Raw genomic sequence first — 22,652 nt, 5'->3', positions numbered from 1 at the left:
TATTTTCTAAATATTTTGCATGCACATTGATTTGTAGGACATCACCAAAATATGCTTTTTAAACATTTAAATAATAAATGTTGCCAGCAAAGAAATCTTTCCAAACGACGGATATGAGCGATCATCGTGGTTAAAGTGACATCTGGTGGCGGATTAATTCATTGTGAAACTTCAATGAGAAACATTCTGAGTAAACCATGTACTGTATATGATATAAATTAGCTGAATAAAGGTTAAATAAGCTAGAATATAAATGTAGAACATTTGCGTAGTTTTAAAGTGCAAAACTAGTTTAAAATACATTCTAGTTTAGAAGTTTTACATTTCAATTAATTAGCCAGTGTATCGCAGTATTTACTAGCCTTCTTAACACTGGTTTAAAAAAAAAAAAACATGGTTACTATAGTTACTACCACGGTAACCACAAATTAGCTATGGCTTTGCAACACAAACCATAGTTAAACCATTGTATGTGTAGTAAAACTGTGGTTATAACATTATTGATTGAAAGCTCTCCTGTGCCCATGTTGAGAGAAATCAGGAGTAGGATACTTTAGTTCTAAAATTAATGTGAACATGCATTTATAACTCAGTATTCAGTATTCCTCAAAAAGAATAAAAACAGTAAAATGCAACTCAAAATATGACGCAACTCAAAATATTAAATGTATTTAATAATACAAATGTCCTCTATGTATTTAATCCCATTTTATTAACCAGTGTCTTGTTGCTGACCATCGATGATCCAAATCAACCATACTAATAAGCAAAAATTGCTCAAGATAAACTAACATTTGTTGCTCAAGATAAACTAACAGCTAATAAACTAACATTTGTTAGTTTATTAGCTGTACAGACGTGAATTCACTTTTCCTTCAGCTTGAGGCTTTTGGTGTGAAAGGGCTTACATTTGCCAATATACACAGATTAAAAAACACAGATTATTTTTTTTTTTTCTAAATCAAATGTCTAAAGAATCACCAGTGAGAAGTGGTTGAAAAGGTTCACATTCATTTTTTTTTCTTTAATTATTTGAATGCATAACTGCACAATTTTGCCCTTCTTAACATGGCAATGATCTCCTCCCGTGTGTAAATACTGTGTTCCTCCAATGTTCGTCCGAGCAGCTCCCGAGTCTGTGCGCGATGATTCCGCACGACGTGGCAACTTTGAATATTCCAAATATGGGAGTGAGTTCAGAAAGCCCAAGTCGCCTGTCAAACCTCTGTATGCAAACACACTGTAAGTCCTGCTTTGATTTATTTCACATTTACCGTTATTTTGTGTGTAAAGTAACTTATTTTTATGTTTAAAAGTGTATTAGTGTTCTTTTACACAAAATTATGGCTTTAGTTATGTATTTAGACTACAGATAATAAATGCCGATGTCCAGCTGTTGCATAGGGCTGAGAACAGCTGCTTAGAATAGCCACAAAGAGGTTAATCAAATACAAGGTGTATTATGCCTCCCTTGAGTTCTTCATCCCATTTTAAAGGTAGAAAGGCAGAAAAACATAAGGAGAGACTTTGAGACTACAGTAAAGCAGGTTCATGGTTCAACTTTGTTTGTGTTGTGATCTGAAATGATGTGGCATGTGCACTTTGAAACTATGACAGGACACAACACACAGTCAACAGCGAGTGTGTGTATGGAAAACATCTCAAATAGAAACCTGTGAGTTATTTGAAAGCTAATTATGAGGAAGTGTTTTTAATGCTAGTGTCAATTATGTTTAATATATTAAAAACATTAAACTTACAGTAAGTTTCCTTTCTACGTACATTTTGCGTACATCACCGTCACATCAAGTTTTTGGGACAAGCTTTATATAAACTACTATTGTGGCACTAATTGTGTAGATACATGTTTTATCGTTGTACTTGTCTTACATCTGTTTGTAAACTTCTGTAATCTATAATTACACAGTTGACCCTAACCACTCTTAACCTAACCATTAACACTATTTTTTAAGTACATAGAACTAAAAAACACCTAATATAAAGCGGGACTGATTTTCAAATCTCATACTGATGTCTTTTACGTTTATCAAAAGTTACCACTCAAATACTGACAGACTGAAAACAAAGGTTGTTTTTGATTTACTGCTCTCTTCCTGATAAACAGCCTCTGTATGCTCACTGATAACATTTAACTTACAGCAGACAAAATCCTCCCCTGTTCTCATCTAACAGCTGACTTTTGTTTGTGTAACTGCAGTTTGCTTTAAGTTTATCTGGCACTGTGTCTCGTGATGGAGCCCAGAGGGCAAGGCTGGCACACGCCAGGCTATCAGTACCAGTCTAGTGACAGAGACGACCACTACAGATCCTCCCACCAAACACCGTATTACTACCCACCTACAGACCCGAGAGGGAGAGACAGACAGTGGCCCCATGTGGATCCTCGCTATGGAAGCTACATGGCCAGTCCTCCTCCTAAACCAGAGTATATTCCTGGATATAGCAATGCTTATGCATCAAATCAACCATTACACTTCAGACCACACTCCAGGTACAGTAAATCAGCAAAAATGCAGCAATTTTTTTTCTTAAAAAGTAGTTTATTGCTTTATTTTCCTATAAACATGTAAATGTTAAATATATATATATATATATATATATATATAATATTATATATCTTGCTGAATTACTGTTTGTTTTTCCTTAAAGTTGGCTATTGGCATAAACCACAATACACTGGCATGCTACTGGCATAAACATCAGTATACTTTTTGTATTGTTTTAAGGTACTTTCACAGAATAAAAATTATACTAAGGTAGTATTATAAGGTGAGATGAAGTCTACAATAAGAAAAGAAAAAAACACATTGTGACACATGAACATGCTAGAAAAGTAACAGTGTCTTAATAATTAATAATAATTGATATAATTTTGCCACTTTGTTAAATTTTAAGACGTTAAAAGTATGTTTGCATGTTCATATGTTTTTTTTTTACCCAAAATAAAGACAAAAATGCTTAAGACACTTTTTAGTATGTATTATTTTAAAATTGCACTTACCTTTTAAAGTGTAAGGTCAGTAAGATTTTTTTTAAGAAATTACCATTTATTTTATTTGCAAGAATGCATTAAATTGATAAAAAGTGACAACACAAACTTTTACATTTTTACAAAAAAAGAATCCTGACAAGAATCACAGTTTCAACAAATTCAACAAGAAAGAAATTAAATTAAATAGAAAGAGATTACATTGAAATAAAACCATTATTTTAAACTTTAATATTTCACAATATTACTTTTTACTGTATTTTTGATAAAAAAATAAATCCAACCTTGGTGAGCATACGAGACTTATATTGACTGCAATCTCGTGAACAGTATTTAATATTAATATATGGAAAGACCTGACAACTTGTTTGTTATTATTCTTCATTGACTGAGCACAGTCTAAAATCCCTAATCTAACTGCTAATATCTGTTCAGGCAAGAGTATGACTACCCTGCCTCCAGCTACTGGCCCTACAGAGAAGACTACGGGTATTATGATTATCATAGTTATCACAGATCACAATACAGCTCCCCAGGTACATAATATTCAATTTTATGCTCTCAGCTTTTAATTCTCACCTAAATTCAAGCTCATGTTCAGCCCATTTGTGTTTTGTAGATGGTGGTGGCTGGAGCCACACAGATGGTTGGAGAACAGAGGGGTATCAGGGCAGAGGACTGCAGCAGGAATCAGCAAGAGCTTCATACTTAGATCAGCAGGGGTCTGTTGATGGCATATACTCATACATTATATGCTCTGTCATGCCTGAAATTTGATTTCATATAAAGTGACCTTACCCATTAATTTAACAGCTATAGCCAAAGAACAGACAGTTATTATGACCATGGTGTCTCAGAGAGACAGCACAGAGAAAGTATGGAAAATGGAGATCGAACCGTAGAGGTTTGTTTCCAAAAATTGCTTTTCATTTGTAAAGACTTCATTGTGAAATTGTAGTGTACCCTAAACTTTTAAACAATAGTGTATATTTTCCACCTCTTTTTGATTATCACTGAGGCTGTTTTGTTATTACTTCTGTAGGTATATGATAGTGGAGCTCTTGCCAACTCTAAAGCGTCAGGTCTGTCCTCGAGCAGCTATGAGCTCAGCCAGTACATAAATGGAGCTGAACAGAGTGAGCCTGAGCTCATATCTCACACAGGTTTGTCACAACCAGGGTCCTTAACACTGAACTTTACTGCTTTGTTCATTTTCTTTTATACAGCAGTTAGTTACATTACCCAAATCTGGTTGGTCAGTGGACTGTGGTTAATTTGGTCGTTTGATTTAGATGCTGTACGCATGGAGGTAGCTCCACTGAAGTTCTGCATCCCTCATGTGGCAGTGAGCTTTGGGCCTGCAGGTCAGCTGGTATGGGTCAGTCCAGCCCTTGCCTCTGAGGGTGAGCCTGCTCAAGTGGAACTCCACAGTCTGGAGGTAATAGAGACATGGTACAAACATGAATTTTAAGGCATAATATGAGGTATTATGGTGGATTAAATAGATGTTTTAATGATTACAGGTAATTCTCTGTGACACTCATGAACAGCAGGATATGAGAGACTTTCCTGGACCACTGGCTAGGTATGATATCCCAAAATATCCCTCTCATAATAATTATTTGCAAGACATTAATCCAGTCTGAAAGCTTTATATGGATAGGAATAGACTGTATAGGAATTGACTGTGATCCCATGAAACATTGCAAATAACAATGACATAAAAAATAAAAATATAAATATTGATGAAGTTTATTATAGATATAGAAACCAAATTTGTAATTGATTAAAAAACAGTGTTGAACTTATGAACGTTATGCTGCTTAAAATTTATGTGGAAAGAGAGGAACAAAATTCTCCAGGATTTTTTGATAAATTCAAAGAAGAACATTTTACTTGAAATAAATGTGGGCTGAAAGCTTAAACCATCTATTAACAACCTCATAGCTCATAGTAGCCCTGTCTTTTAAGGTTTATATAAAAGAAATCATTTAAAAATCTGTTCTCCTCTAAGGAGAAAATAAATGGGACTTCTACTTTTAGAACCCAATTATTGCCCTTTGTATGGAGGATAATAAGTAATCAGATTTTGTTGGCTAAATGAAGCTGCTTAACTAGATTTAACTGCACTTAACTTTTTTTCTTAAAGGGATGATTTGCATAAGGTGGATGCCATTAACTTTGCCCTCCAAATGTCAGAAAAATGTCTGAAGGATGAGAAATTAGAAGATGCCACTTCTGCTGCCCTCTTGTGGCATCTTCTAATTTTGCTGTGCAGACAGAATGGAGTAAGTCTCATTACTCATTACGCTTAGTCATCTAATCTCTTAATAAATCTGAAGACCATTCTTTTCAGCCTTGTTTGTGTGTCCCTTGTACACCAGTAATGTGAGTATGTTTTGGTGTTATGTAGAGAATCATTGGTTCAGATGTTGCAGAACTGCTGATGAGGGACTCCAGTTCTTTGGGTGCGTGTGGGACCTCTGGTGACCCTGCCGATGGAGAAACTCTCATTGATCTGAGTGAAACACCCACACCAGAAAAAGAGCCCCTTAACTTTGCCGACCTTCTGACTGGATATCCACCAACTGACAAAGAGGCTGCAGAACAAAACCTTCAGAAATACACAAAACTACTGCTGTCCGGCAGAAAGAAGGTTAATGCTTTTATTGAAAAGTGTCTACATCTAAGTTTTTTTTACATTTTTTTTTTTTTTGTTGTCATTTTTTTCTACTGAAAATGGACATTTTGGTGGGACATAATTAGAGGCTTCTCCTAACATTCATTCATTCTTCTTTTAATACAGTTCCTATCCACCTTATTTTTTCCCGTAAGAGTGGACGCGGCCATTTCTAAATTTCATGGGTCTGGCTTCCAGTCTCACCCGCGTCCAGCTATTTTTATGATATTTGAAATGATATTGCTTTTTGATATTGCAAATTAGTGTGTCTTGCCATATTAATGTAATGTTTTATCTTTATTATGAACACAATGGATTGTAGTGCAAAGAGTTTTACCGTTTACCGAACGTTGTTATTCTTCTCATTATTTCCCTATAGCAGCTAATGAACCGTAAGTCTCACCTATAAGCTAACTTCTGCATTAAAGAATGAGGTGAATAAGAGAAACACATTGTACAATGTAAATATGTACAATACCATTAAAAAGTTTGAATTTATGTTTTTGAAAAAATTCTCTTATGCTCACCAAGGCCCATTTTTATTCAAAATCGATCACAGCGAAAACAGAAATATTTGCTACAATTTAAAATAACTGTTTTCTATTTTGATAATTTTTTTAATTTTTTAATTGCTGTTTCTTTTCAACAGTCATTACTCTGGTCAACAGTGTCACATAATCCTTTAGACTTCACTCTAATATGCTGTTTTGATGCTGAAGAAACCTTTATTTCTTAAAAAAAGGAAACTTACTGACGTCAAACATTTCAATGGTAGTATACAGTTGAGGTCTAAAGTTTACATACACCTTGCAGAATCTGCAAAATGCTAATTATTTTACAAAAATAAAAGGGATCATACAAAATGTATGTTATTTTTTATTTAAGATATTTCACATAAAAGACATTTATATATAGTCCACAAGAGAATATTATAGGTGAATTTATAAAAATGACCCCGTTCTGATTCTTCAGGTACCACAAATTCTTTGGGTTTTCAGCATTTTTGTGTATTTGAAGCCTTTCCAACAATGACTGTATGATTTTGAGATCAATCTTTTCACACTGAGGACAACTGAGGGTCTCATATGCAACTATTACAGAAGGTTCAAACGCAAACTGATGCTCCAAAAAGAAAAAAATGATGCATTAAGAGCCAGGGGTGTAAACTTTTGGACAAAATGAAGATGTATTCATTTTTCTTATTTTGCCTAAATATCATATTTTTTCATTTAGTACAGCCCTTCAGAAGATACTTACATGTTTTCCAGAAGACAAAATAAGTTAAAATTACCCTGATCTTCAAATTAAAAAAAGTTTTCACCCCCCGGCTCTTAATGCATAGTGCTTCCTTCTGAAGCACTAGTGAGTGTTTGAACCTTCTGTAATAGTTGCATATGAGTCTCTCAGTTGTCCTCAGTGTGAAAAATCATACAGCCATAGTTGGAAAGGGTTCAAAAGAATTTGTGGGACCTGAAAGATTTTACTGAAGAACAGCGGGAAGCTTAACTGTTCAGTACAAACAGGGGACTCATGAACAACTATCACTAAAAAACAAACGCTGTGGATCATTTTAGGTTACAACACATTATTAAGAATCAAGCGTATATAATTTTGATAATGATAATTTTTGATCATTTTCAATCATTTTTATAAATTCAACTATTGTTTTCTCTTGTGGACTATATGTAAATGTCTTTTATGTGAAATGTCTTACAGGTCAGTACTAAATAAAAAATAACATGCATTTTGTAAAATCCCTATTATTTTGGCAAAATAATTAACATTTTGCAGACTCTGCAAGGTGTATGTAAACTTTTGACCTCAACTGTATATACTCGCTAAAAAAATTGTATTTTTATTTTTTTATTTTTAATACCCTTTTTTATATAGTGTCCAGTACCATGCCTCACTTGCAATAATCTTTTTTAGCTCTCACTTGTCAGATCTTCTCTCCCCTCTTCTTACCCCCTTCAGGAGGCGCTAGAGTCAGCCATGCAGAGTGGTCTTTGGGGTCATGCTTTATTTCTGGCCAGCAAAATGGACAGCAGATCCTACAGCACAGTGCTGAGCAGGTTTGTAGCACTGTAAAAGATGACTGACACAGCTATTGGCAGAAGGACATCAGCCCGTGCATTTTGGCATTAACCACTCCCCATCAATAACTGCCACAATCAGTCATGTTTTTAAATAGGACGAATCCCTAAATCATCTGTTCATGTCACAGTGTCATGTCTCTATGAAATCCATTAAGCTTTGATTGGTTTATGCAAGCATTTTCATTGCAGTTACACATTTTACACTCTGTAAACACCCTGGTATGAGGTCAGATCAAATATACAGTGAGTGAAGACGGATAGGTCAAGGTTATATTTATACATCCTGGCAGTTGCTAGTTCTAGTTCTGAGCAGTCTGATATCTGTTTCATCATTAGTACTGGCGTGCGGTGAAAAATGTCTCATGGAGAAGATACCCATTGTATAAATTGGTAGCAATCCCAATAGTAAAATAGCAAGCCCAGAAAACAGTACAGTAAATGAGTTATATTTACACATGCTCATGAGGATACCAGCGAAAGGATCCAAGTTCACTTCTGAGTGAGACCTAACTGGTTTAGCTGGTTTCATTTCATGGAAATGCCTTTCATGCCTCTTTTGGGCTATGTTTTGAATTAAGAAGGTAATGTTTTTGTTGATATGTACGTAATAAACTTACTGACTAATACGTTAGAGCATGCATGTTATGTGCATAGTTGTCACAGGATACTCTTGTGCCAAGCAAAGATCTATGTCATAGCAGATTGAATATTTATGTATGTGTTTGACAGGTTTACGGGCAGTCTGGCTCCCAGCGACCCTCTGCAAACCCTCTTTCAGATGCTCTCTGGGAGGATCCCAGCTGTTTCCATGGTAATTTTTAACACTTTGTGCTCATATTCTGTTTATTGGGCAATTTAATGTTCTCATGTTGTTCTAAACCCTTTTGTTGTTATTTGATCTGTGAAGTGTCAAATGAGAAATGTGAAGAATTTTTACACAGTTCATAAAACGCAACACCTTGCAGTAACTTCATCATGCCGATTGTTGATATGGAGACAGGCTAGACCCACTGTTGTTTCTTTGAGAAATTGTATTAAATACATATTTTTGTTAAAAAAAGATAAAAAATGTAAAACAAATTATTTTCTTTTGAACTTTTTATTCACCAGAAAATGTGGTGAAAATTTAACAAAAATATTAAGCAACACAATAATAAGAAATATTCATTAAGCACTTTATATTAATGTACAGTGCCTTGCAAAAGTATTCATGCCACTTCATTTTTTTCACATTTTATGTTGCTGCCTTATGTTAAAATGCTTTAAATTGCTTTTTTTTTCCCATTAATCTACACTCAATACACCATTATGACCAAGCAGAAACAGATTTGTCACAACTTTGTAAATTTATTAAAAATAAAAACTGAAATAAGTACATTGCATAACTATTCATACCCTTAACTAATTACTTAGCCGAAGCACCTTTACAGCCTCGAGTCTTTTTGGGTATGATGTGACAAAATTTGCACATCAACATTTGGCAATTATCCGCCATTCTTCCTCTTCCTTTTCACCTCTCAAGCTCTGTCAGGTTGGATGGGGGTAGACACACATTTTCAGGTTTCTCCATAATGGTTTGATTGGATTCAAGCCCAGGCTATGGCTGGGCCACTCAAGGACATTCACAGAGTTGTTTATAAGCCACTCTTGCTTTGTGTTTGGGTCATTGTCCTGTTGGAATGTGAACCTTCTGCCCAGTCTGACGTTCTGAATGTTCTGGACTGGGTTTTCATTGAAGCTATCTCTATATTTTGCTGTGTTGAGCTTTCCTTACTCTGATGAGTCCGGTATTTTCCAGGTGATGAGCAGCGCTTGGTTTCCTCCATGCATGATGCTTGGAATTGAGGTTCAGACCAGAAAAATCTTGTTTCTCACAGTCTGAGGGTCCTTTAGGTGCTTTTTTTTTTTGCAAATTCCAAGTGTGTTTTCGTGTGTCTTCACTGAGGAGAGAATTGAGTCCTGCCAAACTTTAGGTTCTGTAGGTTTCTGTATCTCCACATATGATCATGGAGCTCATCTAGAGTGACCATCAGGATTTTGGTCACCACTCTAACCAAATCCATTCTCCATCATTTGCTCAGTTTGGCCAGAAGGCCAGCTCTAGGAAGAGTCCTGGTTGTTTCAGACTTTTTCAGTTAAGGCTAACGGAGACTACATGCTTCTGTGAAACTTTAATACAGCCAAATTTTTTCTGAACTCTTCAACAGATCTGTGCCTTGATGCAATCCTGTCTTTGAGCTCTACAGGCAGTTTTTTTTCCCTCAGGGTCTGGTTTTTTTTCTAATATCCATTTTCAGCTGTTAGGCTTTTTATTAAGACTTGTGTCCCTTTCCAAATCATACTCATTCAATTGAATTTGCCACAGGTTAACATCACTCGAAATGTAGTAACATCTACAAGCAATATTAATGCTCCTGAGCTAAATTTCAGATGTCCCAGATAAGGGTATGCATATTTATGGAATGGAATCATCAAGTTTATTATTTCTAATAAATTTGTAAATATTAAAAACCAGTTTTTTGTTTTGTCATTATGGTGTGTAGAGTGTAAACTGATGTGTGGGAAAAAAGTAATTTAAAGCAGTTTAACATAAGACGGCAACATAATTAAATGTGAAGAATATGAAGGGGTATGAATACTTTTGCAAGGTACCGTATCTTATTTACACTTGTATTATATTAAAGTGTTTCTGCAGGATTATTTAACTTTTAAAATGTTTTAAAATATAACTGTTTTGTACTATATTTCTGATCTAATAAATGCAGCCCGGAGAGAATGAGAGACTTTTTTTTAGACACATCAAAAAATTTTACCAACCACGAACTTTTGAACAGTAGTGTATTTGGAATGTAATGCTTCCATAGTGGTTTTGTCCTTTTGATAAATGCACTGGCAAGAGCTGTGCAATTCTGTAAAAATTCCCATTTTATGCTTTATCAAAAAAACAACAGCATATAGATTTGGAACGACAAGACAGTGAGCTAATAATGACAGAATTTAAATTTTGAATGACCTATTCCTTTAAAAAGAAGTGTAAAACAGATCCCTCCAGTCACACCTCATGTGAAAACCCTTGTTTAAATTATCTTCTCTGGCTTTCTCTTCTAATTTTTTCATTATGCTCCCAAATTCCACTTTTCAGTCCTGGAGTCGTGAGAAATGGGGAGACTGGCGACCACACTTGGCTGTTTTGCTGTCCAATGAGACAGGAAACCCCATTACACATCACAGGTCCATCATCACCATGGGTGATACCTTAGGTAATGTCTAGTCCAATTCTAGAAATAGCCATCTCCTTCTATGTTCTGTGATATTTTGGTTTAATATCAAATGATTCTTGAAGTAGAACTTGACTTTATGTTCTCATCTCAGCCTCCAGGGATATGCTGTATGCCTCCCAGATCTGTTACCTCACGGCTCAATGTCCCTTTGGCTGGTACACAAATAAATCAGAACGCCTTGTGCTTCTAGGCAGCAGGCAAAGGTAAGGATTCAGGATGAACACAAAGATATTTAAACGACTGAGTTCCTGAATATAAATGGCTTTTCCATGTAATTCTTTGATTGCAGTGTTCTGTTTTCCAAGTTCTGTCACAACTCTGCCATTCGCTGTACTGAACTCTTTGAGTACTGCCAGAGGCTTGGAAATGCTGAATTTTTCATTCCTGCTTTTCAGGTAATATTCATACATTAACTACAGGAATCTTAGCAAATCTTAGCTTATTCTAATTTTAATTTTAATTTTATGGAATGTAAATAAAATTGATCAAAATGACATTTTATATTTTAATTTCAACTTTTTTTTTTTTTTAATTAACTTTTCATTGTTTTAAATTGTTCAATGTGGTCTCAGCATTCTGGACCCCACTGTCTATGCTAATTTATGTCAGACCTTAATTTTAAAATCATTCAGATTATGACTGTTTCACATTTATTCTTTATGTATTACTATGGTTTAGTGTGTGTTCATGTTGTATGTTTTATCTATTGCATAGATTTTAATTGTGTTGTGTTCTGTGTAGGTGTATAAATTCCTATATGCATGCCGGTTGCTGGACTGTGGTCTGGTTTCTCAGGCCTTCCACTATTGTGAGCTGGTAGCAAAAGCTCTGCTCAAGATAGAGGAACCCCATGTGGTGCTGCTTGGAGTGCTTATTAAAGTAAAACACACCTGTACATACAGTGCTAACACCAATGCTGAAGTTTTGTTCATCTTGTGTATGTACTGAAAAGTGTTTTGTGAGCTGCCTGATTTATTTCCTACCACAGTTGGTGGACAGATTAAAGTTCTCTGAGGCACAGCTCAGTGACACAGGGCAGCCTTTCCTGGATCCCGACTGGCTGGTGCAAATGCGCTGCAGACACCGGACTATGCTGGTAAACCCAAAGATTGTAGTATATATGATAGTCATTAGGCCACTTTAAGATTAGTAGGACTGTTTATAGTAAGACTAAATAACATTCATATGGAACTCAATATACAGACCACACTATCATTTTCCATAGCCCATGGCGCTTGCTCACCTTCAGGTCCTGTTTATACCTGGTCTTGAGCGATATGGTCACAAGAGGTCAGCCAGGACAGACAGCAGTTTACGCCTTTTTTAGTGTGTCTACGTGATATATATATATATATATATATATATCTATCTATCTATCTATCTATCTATATATATATATATATATATATATATATATATATGCATCTTGTGCTTTCTTATGCTCATCAAGGCTGCGTTTATTTGATCAAAAATACAGATTTGTTTTTTTTAAATTGTGAAATCTATGATGTACAGTGGTATGCAAAAGTTTGCACACCCCTTGCAGAATCTGTGAAAATGTGAATAATTGTAACAAAATAAGAGAGATCATTCATTTAGTAATGTCGTAAGTAAGATATTTTACATAAAAGATGTTTACATATAGTCCACAAGAAAATAACCCCCTTCAAAAGTTTAGGAACCCTTGGTTATTAATACTATTAATAATGCTCCAGAAGGAAACACGATGCATGAGGAGCCAGGGGGTGAAAACTTTTTGAATTTGAAGATCAAGGTAAATTGTGCTTAAAATTATATTTCAACAAAAAAAGAAAAATTTGAATATCTTCATCCTGTTCAAATGTGAATCATTTTCACTGATTCTGTAAGGGGTTCCTAAACTTTCACATGCCACTGTAAAATAAAGTTTCTCTATTTTAATATACATTAAATCTAATTTATTCCTGTTATTTTCAGCATCATTACTCCAGTCGTCAGTGTCAAATGATCCTTCAGAAATCATTCTAATATGCTGATTTATTATTAGTGCTGGAAACAGTTGTGCTGCTTAATATATTTTGGAGCCTGTGATACATTTTTTCAGGATTCTTTGATGAATAAAAAGTTAAATAGAACAGCATTTATTTCAAATAGAAATCTTATATACAATTTACACTACCATTCAAAAGTTTAGGGTTTTTTATTCTTTCTTTTTTTGAAATAAATGAATACATTTTTTCAGCATAGTGTTATATATATATATATATATATGTATATAAAATGTATATAAAAATGACTGCAAGGACTTTTGTTAGAAAAAATTTATATTTTGAATAAATGCATTTTTTTTTTTTACTTTTTATTTATCAAAGAATCCTGAAAAAAGTATCACAAGTTCCAGAAAATATTTGGCAGCACAACTACTTCCAACATAGATAATTCTAAATAAATCAGCATATTAGAGTGACTTCACTTGTTTATGTTTACCTCCATACGTAGTTTCAGTGAAAATGTTTTGGACTGTATTTGTAGCTAAAATCTGATCATTCGATATGAATTCGATAGCAGACTCATTTTAGGAAGGTAGCCCTAATGTATAGTACTGTATTATAATGTGCCTAGAATAGAATAGAATAGAAGAATAGAATAGAATAGAATAGAATAGAATAGAATAGAATAGAACAGAATAGAACAAAAGCGGTCAAAATAAGACACTTTCAAAAAACATGTATACCAGGTAGAAATGGTAAATGCATCTTAGCTGACAGCTTGATTCGTTGAATCACCAAAAGATGCATTTCAGTGCTCTGGAAACAGGGCATCTCTCTGTTGCTCTATTTCTGGAATATTGTATAGAATTTCTAGGTGTCAGGGAGCTATCAGGCTATCAATATGCGGGAATCTCCCGGACCTTCTGGGAGAGGTGGGATGTCTGATTTAGTACCAGGTATAAACAGAGCTCAATGTGGTGACCTTTCCCTTGGATTCCACTCTCAGCAACATGTTTATTTTCTTAGGACGGGAGATACTGTAGTGAAACATATCAGTCAGCAATTGGGGAGACTACTTGGACTCACGAGGAGAGTAACACGTGTTCAGGTTAAAACATTTACTAGATCTTTTTGACTGTGTGCCCATAATGCTTTCCTGTGAGCCACTAGGTGGCAATGAAACTCAAAAAAGTCTGTCAGCTTTGCCTGTAATTTTAGAACTTTGTTAATGTGCAGGAGAAACGTGTTAACAGTTTGTCAGTATGCAGTAAAAAATGTGTTTTCTCTCATGATTTATCTGTAGATTTTACAGAAGGTTTCCAAACGGATACCATTAACCACGCTGGAGCTGAAGACGAACCCTCATACCCATCTCAATCCATGATCCCGCACACTGATGCCCACTTTCAGGAGTCTTACTCTCCAGTGAGCCACTCTTACACTTCTGAGGAACAGGCTCCTAAGACCGTGGCCCCAGTGCCACTGTACCCGGCCCAGCAGCCAGTCACACTGCCTCCAGTCTTCCCTATGGAAATGTCTGGGCCTCCACAAGTTTCAATGGACCAAAGCTACTCTAATCTTGATAGCAGCAGTAAAAATGATAACTTTCACACTGCTGCTTCTACTTCACCACCAAGAAGCTACAATAATACAGGTTAAGATAACTATAGATGATACAATCAGTATGACACAATTTCTATATTATTTTTCAATGATTTCTTGAAAATAATGTATATGTACTCTACACAACCATTCTAAGTTTGGGGTCAGTACGATTTTTGTGAGAAGTGAGAGTAAAGACATTTATAATGTTCCAATATGTTCTATTTTTCTGTTCTTTTGAACTTTCTATTAGTCAAGGAATAATCATCAAAATTAATCAAAAATATTAATCAACACAACCATTATCAACACTGATAATAGTATAGAATGTTTGTTGAGAACCAAATAATCATATCAAAATGGTTTTTGAAGGATTCAAAATTCAGCTTTTTCATCACAGGAATAAATTACAGTTTACAAAAATATATATTAAATTAGAAATCAGTTTAACTTTAAATTGTTATAATATTTCACAGTATTAATGTTTTTACTATATTTTCGCTCAAATAAATGCAGTCTTAGTGATCATAAAAGACTTCTTTCAAAAACATGATTAAATCTTATATTTGCAACACGAATTAAAAATATTTAATATTATTAATACTAAACTTTTACATTTTGTTTTCTAAGGTGGTGACTTTTCTGCTGATGCAATAATGGTGAGAAAAACATTAATTGTAGAGATATTAATTGTAATTTTTAAATTTGAGAAAAACCGTAGTAAAGTTATCTCTGCATTTTCAATAGAGATTGGAGGAAGTATGTTAACAAAAAAATTGCACACATCACCTCTATGTATAATTCACACAGGATTCTGCTGAAAATGACGCTGTAGTTGGAAGTGTTAATCAGTCCGGGACAATTCCTAGTGAGGAAAACCAGAGAGAGTCCAGCACACAATCAGCAAAGGTAGTATACAATAGGCTTATATTACATAAAATATTAACATGATCCCCACTACACTTTCATTTTTTTTTTTCTTTTTTTATTGTTATATGGTTTCAACAGACTGCTAAATCTGGATGGTTCAGTGGCTGGTTCAAGTCTAAGCCTAAAGAAGACCCAAAAGAACAAATCCCAGAACCCAAACCTACCCCTAGGGTATATGCTCTTACATTTCCTATCATAAACTTACGGACTAATGAAGTTTGTGATACAAGAGATCTAAACTGTATTCACTGATTGTGTAGTGGAAAATAGGGAAAACTGAAACCATAGTCTATTATTTATAAAAATGAATCAAAATTAAATTATATAATATATAATTATATAATTAAAATTATTTGAAGAATTCAACTATTAAAGTTAATTTTCTAGTATTCTCAGTTACACTTATTACATTCGTCATAGTTACACAGTTAAACTTAATAAATCTCCTATCCAAGTTGTAAATGTATTTCTTCTGTTCATCCATACAGTGACCCTAAAAAGCAGTTGGACACCTTATCCACACAGTTTTCAAACAAAACAATAAAGCACAGTGTTTTTACAGACATATAAGAATGGCTGAAGTATTCAAATACTTTATAGGAGCACTGTATACTGACAGTATTAATGGATTAGTTCATTTCCAGAATAAAAATTTCCTGATAATTTACTCACCCCTATGTCATCCAAGATGTTCATGTCTGCCTTTCCTCAGTCGAAAAGAAATGAAGGTTTTTGAGGAAAACATTCCAGGATTTTTCTCCATATACTGAACTTCAATGGGAGCTAATGGGTTGAAGGACCAAAATGCAGTTTAAGTGCAGTTTTAAAGGGCTCTACACAATTCCAGCCGAAGAATAAAGATCTTATCTAGCAAATGATTAAAAACAAAAAAAGATGTACATACTTTTTAACCAAATGCTTACACTAGCTCAACTTTTAGATATTACATAGTCACTTTTGAAAGGTCACATGTGATGTAGGTGAGAGTAAGTCAAACGCCCTTTATAAAATATGGTAAAACGATGTTGGATGATTTTGAAGTTGGAAGAGACAATAAGATGGAGTTTTTTTTTTGTTTAATGGCTGATGGTTTCACTAGATAAGACCCTTATTCATCTGCTGGGATCATGAAGCTGCATTGAAACTGCAGTTTGGACCTTCCACCCATTGGCTGCCATTGAAGTCCACTGTGCAGAGAAAAATCCTGCAATGTTTTCTTCTAAAAACTTAATTTCTTTTTGACTGAAGAAAGAAAGACATAAACATCTCAGATGACATTGGTGTGAGTAAATTACCAGGAAATTTTTATTCTGGAAGTGAACTAATCCTTTAATGATTCATCTGTTTTTCACTGAGCCTTTGCAGTCAACTAACAAAATTTTGGTCTCTTTCCTGTTAGGAACCAGCAGCCAACTTTCCTTTCCCTTCTCCTCCCCCACCCATCCCAAAGACATCACAACCCCAATTCAGTGGAGTCAATCCCTTTTCCAGGAGTGGTGAGTAAAGATCGTCTGTATGTGTGCCTGGTTTTGGCATCACTAAATCAGAGCTCTGAGACTGTTACACTGAATGAGTGTGAGCTGACAGAATCAAACCTTTCCTGAATCACTGCGCTTGACGTTCTGTTTCTGATTCTCTGATGCAGTTGATCATACATCCCTTGCAGAATTAGTAAAGAGAGATAATAAAATGCAGTTTGTTTTCACATCACATAGTCAGTTATGTTTTCTCAGTGTTTGTGAATTCATGCAAATAGGGAAACAGTGAATTTTACATTTCTAATTATTAGGCCTGGAAAAGGAAAGATCTTAAAAAGCTAAGAAAAAGTTGTGGAAATTTTGTCTGATATAAGCACATTTTTCTTTTTTACAGGACAAAAATTGTCTGGGACAATGAGTCAGTATCAGGGGTCCATGTCACAGGTAGAAATCCCGTTAATTGCATATATTTTATATTTCACATAGCTGTCATGCAAATATTCAGGTTTATTGTTTTGTTTATAGGGTCCCTAATTAAGGTTCTTAATTGATGAATAATCACCAGCTGGGGAACTCAAGGATGGACTTTCTGGTGACTGCTGACTAGTGTTCACATGGCCAAGGGATACCTCAGGCACACCCCTGCAGTTCCCCTAGAGGAGGACAGAGGAGCTTCTGTATGTTCATATACAGTAACATCTGCGGTTACAGAAATACACTGAGGACATAGAGATCTTGAAATAATCTGTTAAGGGTTTGGTGCCCAGTCGTCTTTGAATGAAGACACTGAACAGCTGAGGCACAGCTCCTCATGCTGACTCTAGGGATTTGTGTCATTCCCTGTGGGGCCGGGGACATGATGGAGGTGGGTGCTGAGCAAAGGTGCTGTGATCTATGGAAACATGAACTTAAAACGTCTCCACAGCTAGCAGTGTCAGTAAATAGTACAACAAGTAACACTTCCATCCCTCATCCCACCTCCCCACACATAAAATTATTTGAATAATTTAAGTAGCTTTTCACAATTCAGATGTTTAAGATTGGGGCCCAAGATGTGGGAAATTATGTAATTGTACAGGTGGGTCACAGCCTTGATTTATTCCAGAGGGGGAGATATTGATGTTTTATTCAATATCTCTGTTTAAAAAAATCTATAATTTTGCTGTAAAAAATAAATAAATAAAAAACAGTAGTATTTTGTATATGTCAATGTATTTGATTAACTAGTAAAAAATATAATTAGTCAACTAAAAATATGTAAATATGAGCCAACATCTCTTGTTGCAAAGCAGGACAGTGGAATTTGACAAGATGCCATCTTCTTTTACCATGAGTGTGCAGATCTGGCAGCAGAGGGACAAATGTGTCCTCAAGAAGACATACAGAGAGAATAACATGATTCAGTCAGTATTCAAACACCCTCCCATGTCTCCAACACCACATTTCACAAATAAATCCTGATTAATACTGAATTTTATTTAGTCTGTCCATTTTTTTGTAATTAAAGAAAAACAGCATTTTTGTTTGTAATGGTAATGAGATAGTCACAATTATACAGCATGTGCATGTGATCTCATGTAAGTCAGTGATATTAGCTGCATATAGAAGAGGTAACAGTTCATAATTAATTTAGTTCATTATATAACATATACATATACTGTATCATGTACCACCAGCCCCATCCCAGCAACTTCCAAATACAATTACATTTTTTCCCCCACTGCATACATTTAGCACCAAAATATTGCACTACCACCTGGTAACAGCAATATCATATAGATTTAACAACATATTTTCTAACTTGAAATAGCACTGTGCATGCAACACCTCTGAGAGAATTCACAATATTCCTTATCACATTCTCTGATTCTCTCACACACACAGAATCTGCCTTGTTTGGCAAGATGCCATCAGCTGCCATTGACGATTTACAAACGGGTCACCATTGTGTTTACAGTGTGTTCTTTTACTAGAAATATACACAGTAAGTTATTTGAAGTCAAAATCTTTTAACAGTGGTCCCCACTATTCCCTAAAGTTAACATAGGTAAAGTTAAAATAGGTACAACTCTCTGTTTTCTAACTATAACTATGTTGATAAATAAATCTAAATATAACTGTTGTTAAGGCTGAATTCTGATAGACAGATAGATAGAATAACCCAGTCTTACTTGCTGTCCTCCAGTTACATAAGTGCAAAATCAGCAGGTTTAGGTAATGCAAGTCGCAGCCTTAGCATGGCTCTGCATGTGTTCTGTAAGCAGGGAATCCTTGGGGAATGATTTACTGCACTGCCCGCATACAAAGATTGTGCCCTCACCATGTTGTTTCTGGTGCTTCCTGAGTGCTGCAAGGTGGTTGAATGACATATCGCAGCCTTGGCAGTGATAAGAGCGCACAGCTGCGTGAATACGCTGGTGTCGCACCAGTCGGGACACCATGGCAAATGCCACCCCACACTCTGAGCACTTGTGTGGCCGCACTCCACTGTGAACTGTGAGATGTTCAGCGAGGTTGGAGGACTTGGTGAAAGCTTTAGAGCAAATGGAGCAGGTGTAGGGACGCACGCCGCTGTGGATTTTCCTGTGCTCTGTCATGCGACTGGCCAGGGCAAACGCTTTCCCGCACTCTGGGCAAACAAACGGCCTCTCGCCCAAATGCGTGCGCTCGTGACGAAGAAGAGAAAGAGGTTTGTTAAAGGTTTTACCGCACTGCTTGCAGAGGAACGGCTTGTTGTTGGTATGCATGTTGCGCTCGTGCTTCCTTAGGTCTGAGGAACGCACAAAGTCCTTACCGCATTCCTCACAGATGTATGGCTTCTCTCCGGTGTGCGTTCGGATGTGCTTGCGGAAATCAGAAGACCAAATATAGCTTTTTTCACAGAACGGGCATTGGTACGGTCTTTCACCAGTGTGTAGACGCTTGTGCTGCTGAAGAGTACCTTGGTGCGAGTAGGCCTTCCCACACAGGTCACAAACGTGTGGTTTTAGACCTTGGTGGGTATCGATGTGGCTCAACAGGTTGCTGGACTTTTTGAAAGCCCAACTGCAGTAAGGACATTTGTAAGGACGGTTTTCCATATCTCCTTCCATTCCTCGCTTCTTCATGCCTGCAAACACAAATTGATTTTTTGAAACCTGCTTCTGAGAAGAGTTCAGGCTGTCCGCTCCATTTCCCTCAGCCTCAACCTCACGGTCATCCCCCACAGCCTCTTGCTGATCTCTTGGAATAGCTGCCAGTTCACATGGCGCAGCGATATCCACCTCTCGTTTCACTCGTACATTGGTGATGCTGGTCGCTTCCAAGTGCTCATGATTCCGTCCGGAATCAGATCCAGGCTCAGGGTCAGAACCAGGCTCAGCCTTAACATCAGTTACATCCACTTCTCTCTCCTTTCCAAAGGATTGTTCAGAAAATTTCTTTGGAAGGGGGCATGTTTTTGAATTCTCTTGGATTTGCATTTTTTTGTTTTCTCTTTCATCGCAACTGGTTGAAGCACTGATGTCCTCTTCAATGGCTACAGTCATGTCACTCTCCACAGTCAGATAATGCCTCTTGCTGACAAGAATCTTTCGAAGACTTCGTTTTGATATGTAGACATTATCTTTAAAAACCGTTGAATCCCACAGGTCATTTATTTTAGCCATTGCAGATGATTTCTTGAGTGGAATTTAGCGCATCGACCTTTATTGAACAAATTAAAATGTCGGTGTAATCTACGTTTGCAAAGAAAAGCACACGTTTAGTCAGATTTATATACAGTGTCTTGAAAAATAGTTAGTCTTTATTTTACAACCTCAAATAACAATATAAATAATTGAATATAATATCCTGCTACCCAACATAAAAATATAATTTCGGATATAGTGAATATCAAGATACCAAGAAGAACCAAAATTTGTTACAATCCTATATAAACTGCATTATACATCAGATGTAATCAATTCTAAGAGGCCCTTGTTTTATTTTAGGTATGAAGGAACTCTTAATGAATTAACTGATGCAATAATGAAGCTATTAAGACATCCAGAATAAATTATACTAGCTGGAAACCATCCAGTGGATCCTCTTGGAAGAGTTACAGACTCTTTGAGCCAGTAAAGACTTTATTCTCAGCTGTCATAGTGCATATGTAATGTCAAGATTCATTAAAACATCCCACACATGCGAAGAGTTTCTTACCTTGGCACCGCCAAGTCCACCAATGGTGCAATTAATCCACTTCCTCTTCATGGTGGACTTTAAGATACCATAGGAGGAGCCAGAGGACACTTTGACTTGCTTAACATGGGGGAGTGCAACATCTTTTTGGCAGTAGTCAGCATTTTAGCAAAACCATTTGCTGCCGGGAAAGATCAACTCATTGACACTTTCACCCATGCCAGCTGTGAGGTTGCCTACATGGGATATTTCCCGGGGGAACACCGCATAAACTTACTGATGCAATTACAACCTACAAGGATTATGTTCAGCCACTGTCCTCATTTTTTCAGCCTTTCTTTTAAAAAGTAAAATGAGCCATCTCGTCCAGCCTATAGACTTTATCTTTAATAGCAGTTACTATGTTTGTTGTTCGCAGATCAGTTTTCACTGCAGCAGTTTTTAACCACAATTAGTGCAGATGTATAGTTGCTTTTTTTTTTAATCTGACCTAGGAAACGTGTCAATGTTCTACATTCTTTAGTTAATTTAATTAGCCTCTGAATATTTCTACTAATTCACTTATTGAGTGGAAGAATTATGAACAGGAATAACCTGCTTATGTTAGACATAACTGATAACCTGATACCCGTCCAGCAGGAGTACATATAGATCAAGAAAATAAGTGTCAGAGGAAATATGAGAGGAAGAGAACATACTCTAGATCAGCCAGTACAAGACACCTGTTTGCTGCTTAAGGTTCAATCTACCCTTCAGTGTAAATGCTGATGGCAGGGTATCCTGACATTGAGGCCTACTCTCTACAGAATAACAAGACTTGCTGGATTGTTTTGGCTTGCAGAAACTGTCTGAAATTTTGTTAGTCACATACACGTGTACTAACATATGTACAGGTTCATGATTAAATGTTACACAAGCTTGTATCCTTGAACAAAATAAGCTCCAGCAGTGTATGTACTATAAGACTAGCTAGCACACTAATAGTGGCCAGACAGCAACCCTAGCTCCTATGATGACACAGAACCTTTTTACATGTGCTTGTTGCACACGCATGTCATCGTGTTAATATAATACTTGAACTGCTTGCTTACTTGCCTTTTCAGCAGCCCATTAAAAGCACCAGAAGCTCCAACAACAGCTGCAATTTGTTGTCGCCCCTGCTAAGCTGAGTGGATATGCACAGTTGCAATACTTATCAGTTACAGAACCTGCTAACCAAAAGTATGTCATTGCTTTAGGGTTTTTCTGACAGTTAGTGTAAATTAGTGAATTTAACCCTTCAAGCCACTTTAAAATGTCATTCAGTTTTAAATTTAGAATTAAAAATACTAATTTAACATATCATTATATTAATGATAAGGACAAAAGACTGCTTAGTATTAAAACATTTGTTTATTATTTAATACCATATATTTCAAAAAGATTTAGTATAGGTTTAAAATCC

General features: G+C 35.9%; 1 protein-coding gene across 3 annotated transcripts; it reads left to right on the top strand.

Annotated features, from left to right (window-relative positions):
* The first annotated feature begins 1,125 nt into the window (after window positions 1-1,125).
* Window positions 1,126-18,239, top strand: sec16b (SEC16 homolog B, endoplasmic reticulum export factor). 3 transcript variants are annotated; one of them, XM_051112734.1, is made up of 25 exons: window positions 1,126-1,242; window positions 2,219-2,512; window positions 3,446-3,546; window positions 3,630-3,732; window positions 3,824-3,914; window positions 4,053-4,173; window positions 4,303-4,448; window positions 4,534-4,595; window positions 5,160-5,298; window positions 5,424-5,666; window positions 7,665-7,762; window positions 8,516-8,597; window positions 10,929-11,046; window positions 11,159-11,270; window positions 11,357-11,462; window positions 11,809-11,946; window positions 12,056-12,163; window positions 14,064-14,145; window positions 14,341-14,691; window positions 15,270-15,298; window positions 15,450-15,548; window positions 15,648-15,740; window positions 16,969-17,065; window positions 17,442-17,491; window positions 17,573-18,239. In XM_051112734.1, the coding sequence occupies exons 2-25, from the start codon at window positions 2,253-2,255 to the stop codon at window positions 17,579-17,581; spliced, it is 2,838 nt and encodes a 945-aa protein (XP_050968691.1). In that variant the 5' UTR covers window positions 1,126-1,242; window positions 2,219-2,252; the 3' UTR covers window positions 17,582-18,239. The 3 variants fall into 3 exon arrangements, with proteins under 3 accessions (XP_050968691.1, XP_050968693.1, XP_050968692.1); XM_051112736.1 differs by having other exon boundaries at window positions 14,341-14,693; window positions 15,275-15,298; XM_051112735.1 differs by lacking the exon at window positions 1,126-1,242 and adding an exon at window positions 1,366-1,675.
* Window positions 18,240-22,652: the final 4,413 nt, after the last annotated feature.

Source organism: Labeo rohita, chromosome 6 (genome assembly GCF_022985175.1).
Source record: "Labeo rohita strain BAU-BD-2019 chromosome 6, IGBB_LRoh.1.0, whole genome shotgun sequence".
In the NCBI taxonomy this organism is placed as follows: Eukaryota; Metazoa; Chordata; class Actinopteri; order Cypriniformes; family Cyprinidae; genus Labeo; species Labeo rohita.
The sequence above is the reverse complement of the archived record's forward strand: the minus strand, read 5'-3'. Positions and strand labels throughout refer to the sequence as shown.

What these genes read in the sequence shown, in the direction of transcription:
- sec16b (XM_051112734.1), top strand. Translation starts at nt 2,253, where the DNA reads ATGGAGCCCAGAGGGCAAGGCTGGCACACGCCAGGCTATCAGTACCAG. An exon ending in TCATACTTAGATCAGCAGGG is followed by an intron (nt 3,733 to 3,823) that starts GTCTGTTGATGG and finishes TTAATTTAACAG; the next exon opens with CTATAGCCAAAGAACAGACA. An exon ending in CCAGCACACAATCAGCAAAG is followed by an intron (nt 15,549 to 15,647) that starts GTAGTATACAAT and finishes TGGTTTCAACAG; the next exon opens with ACTGCTAAATCTGGATGGTT.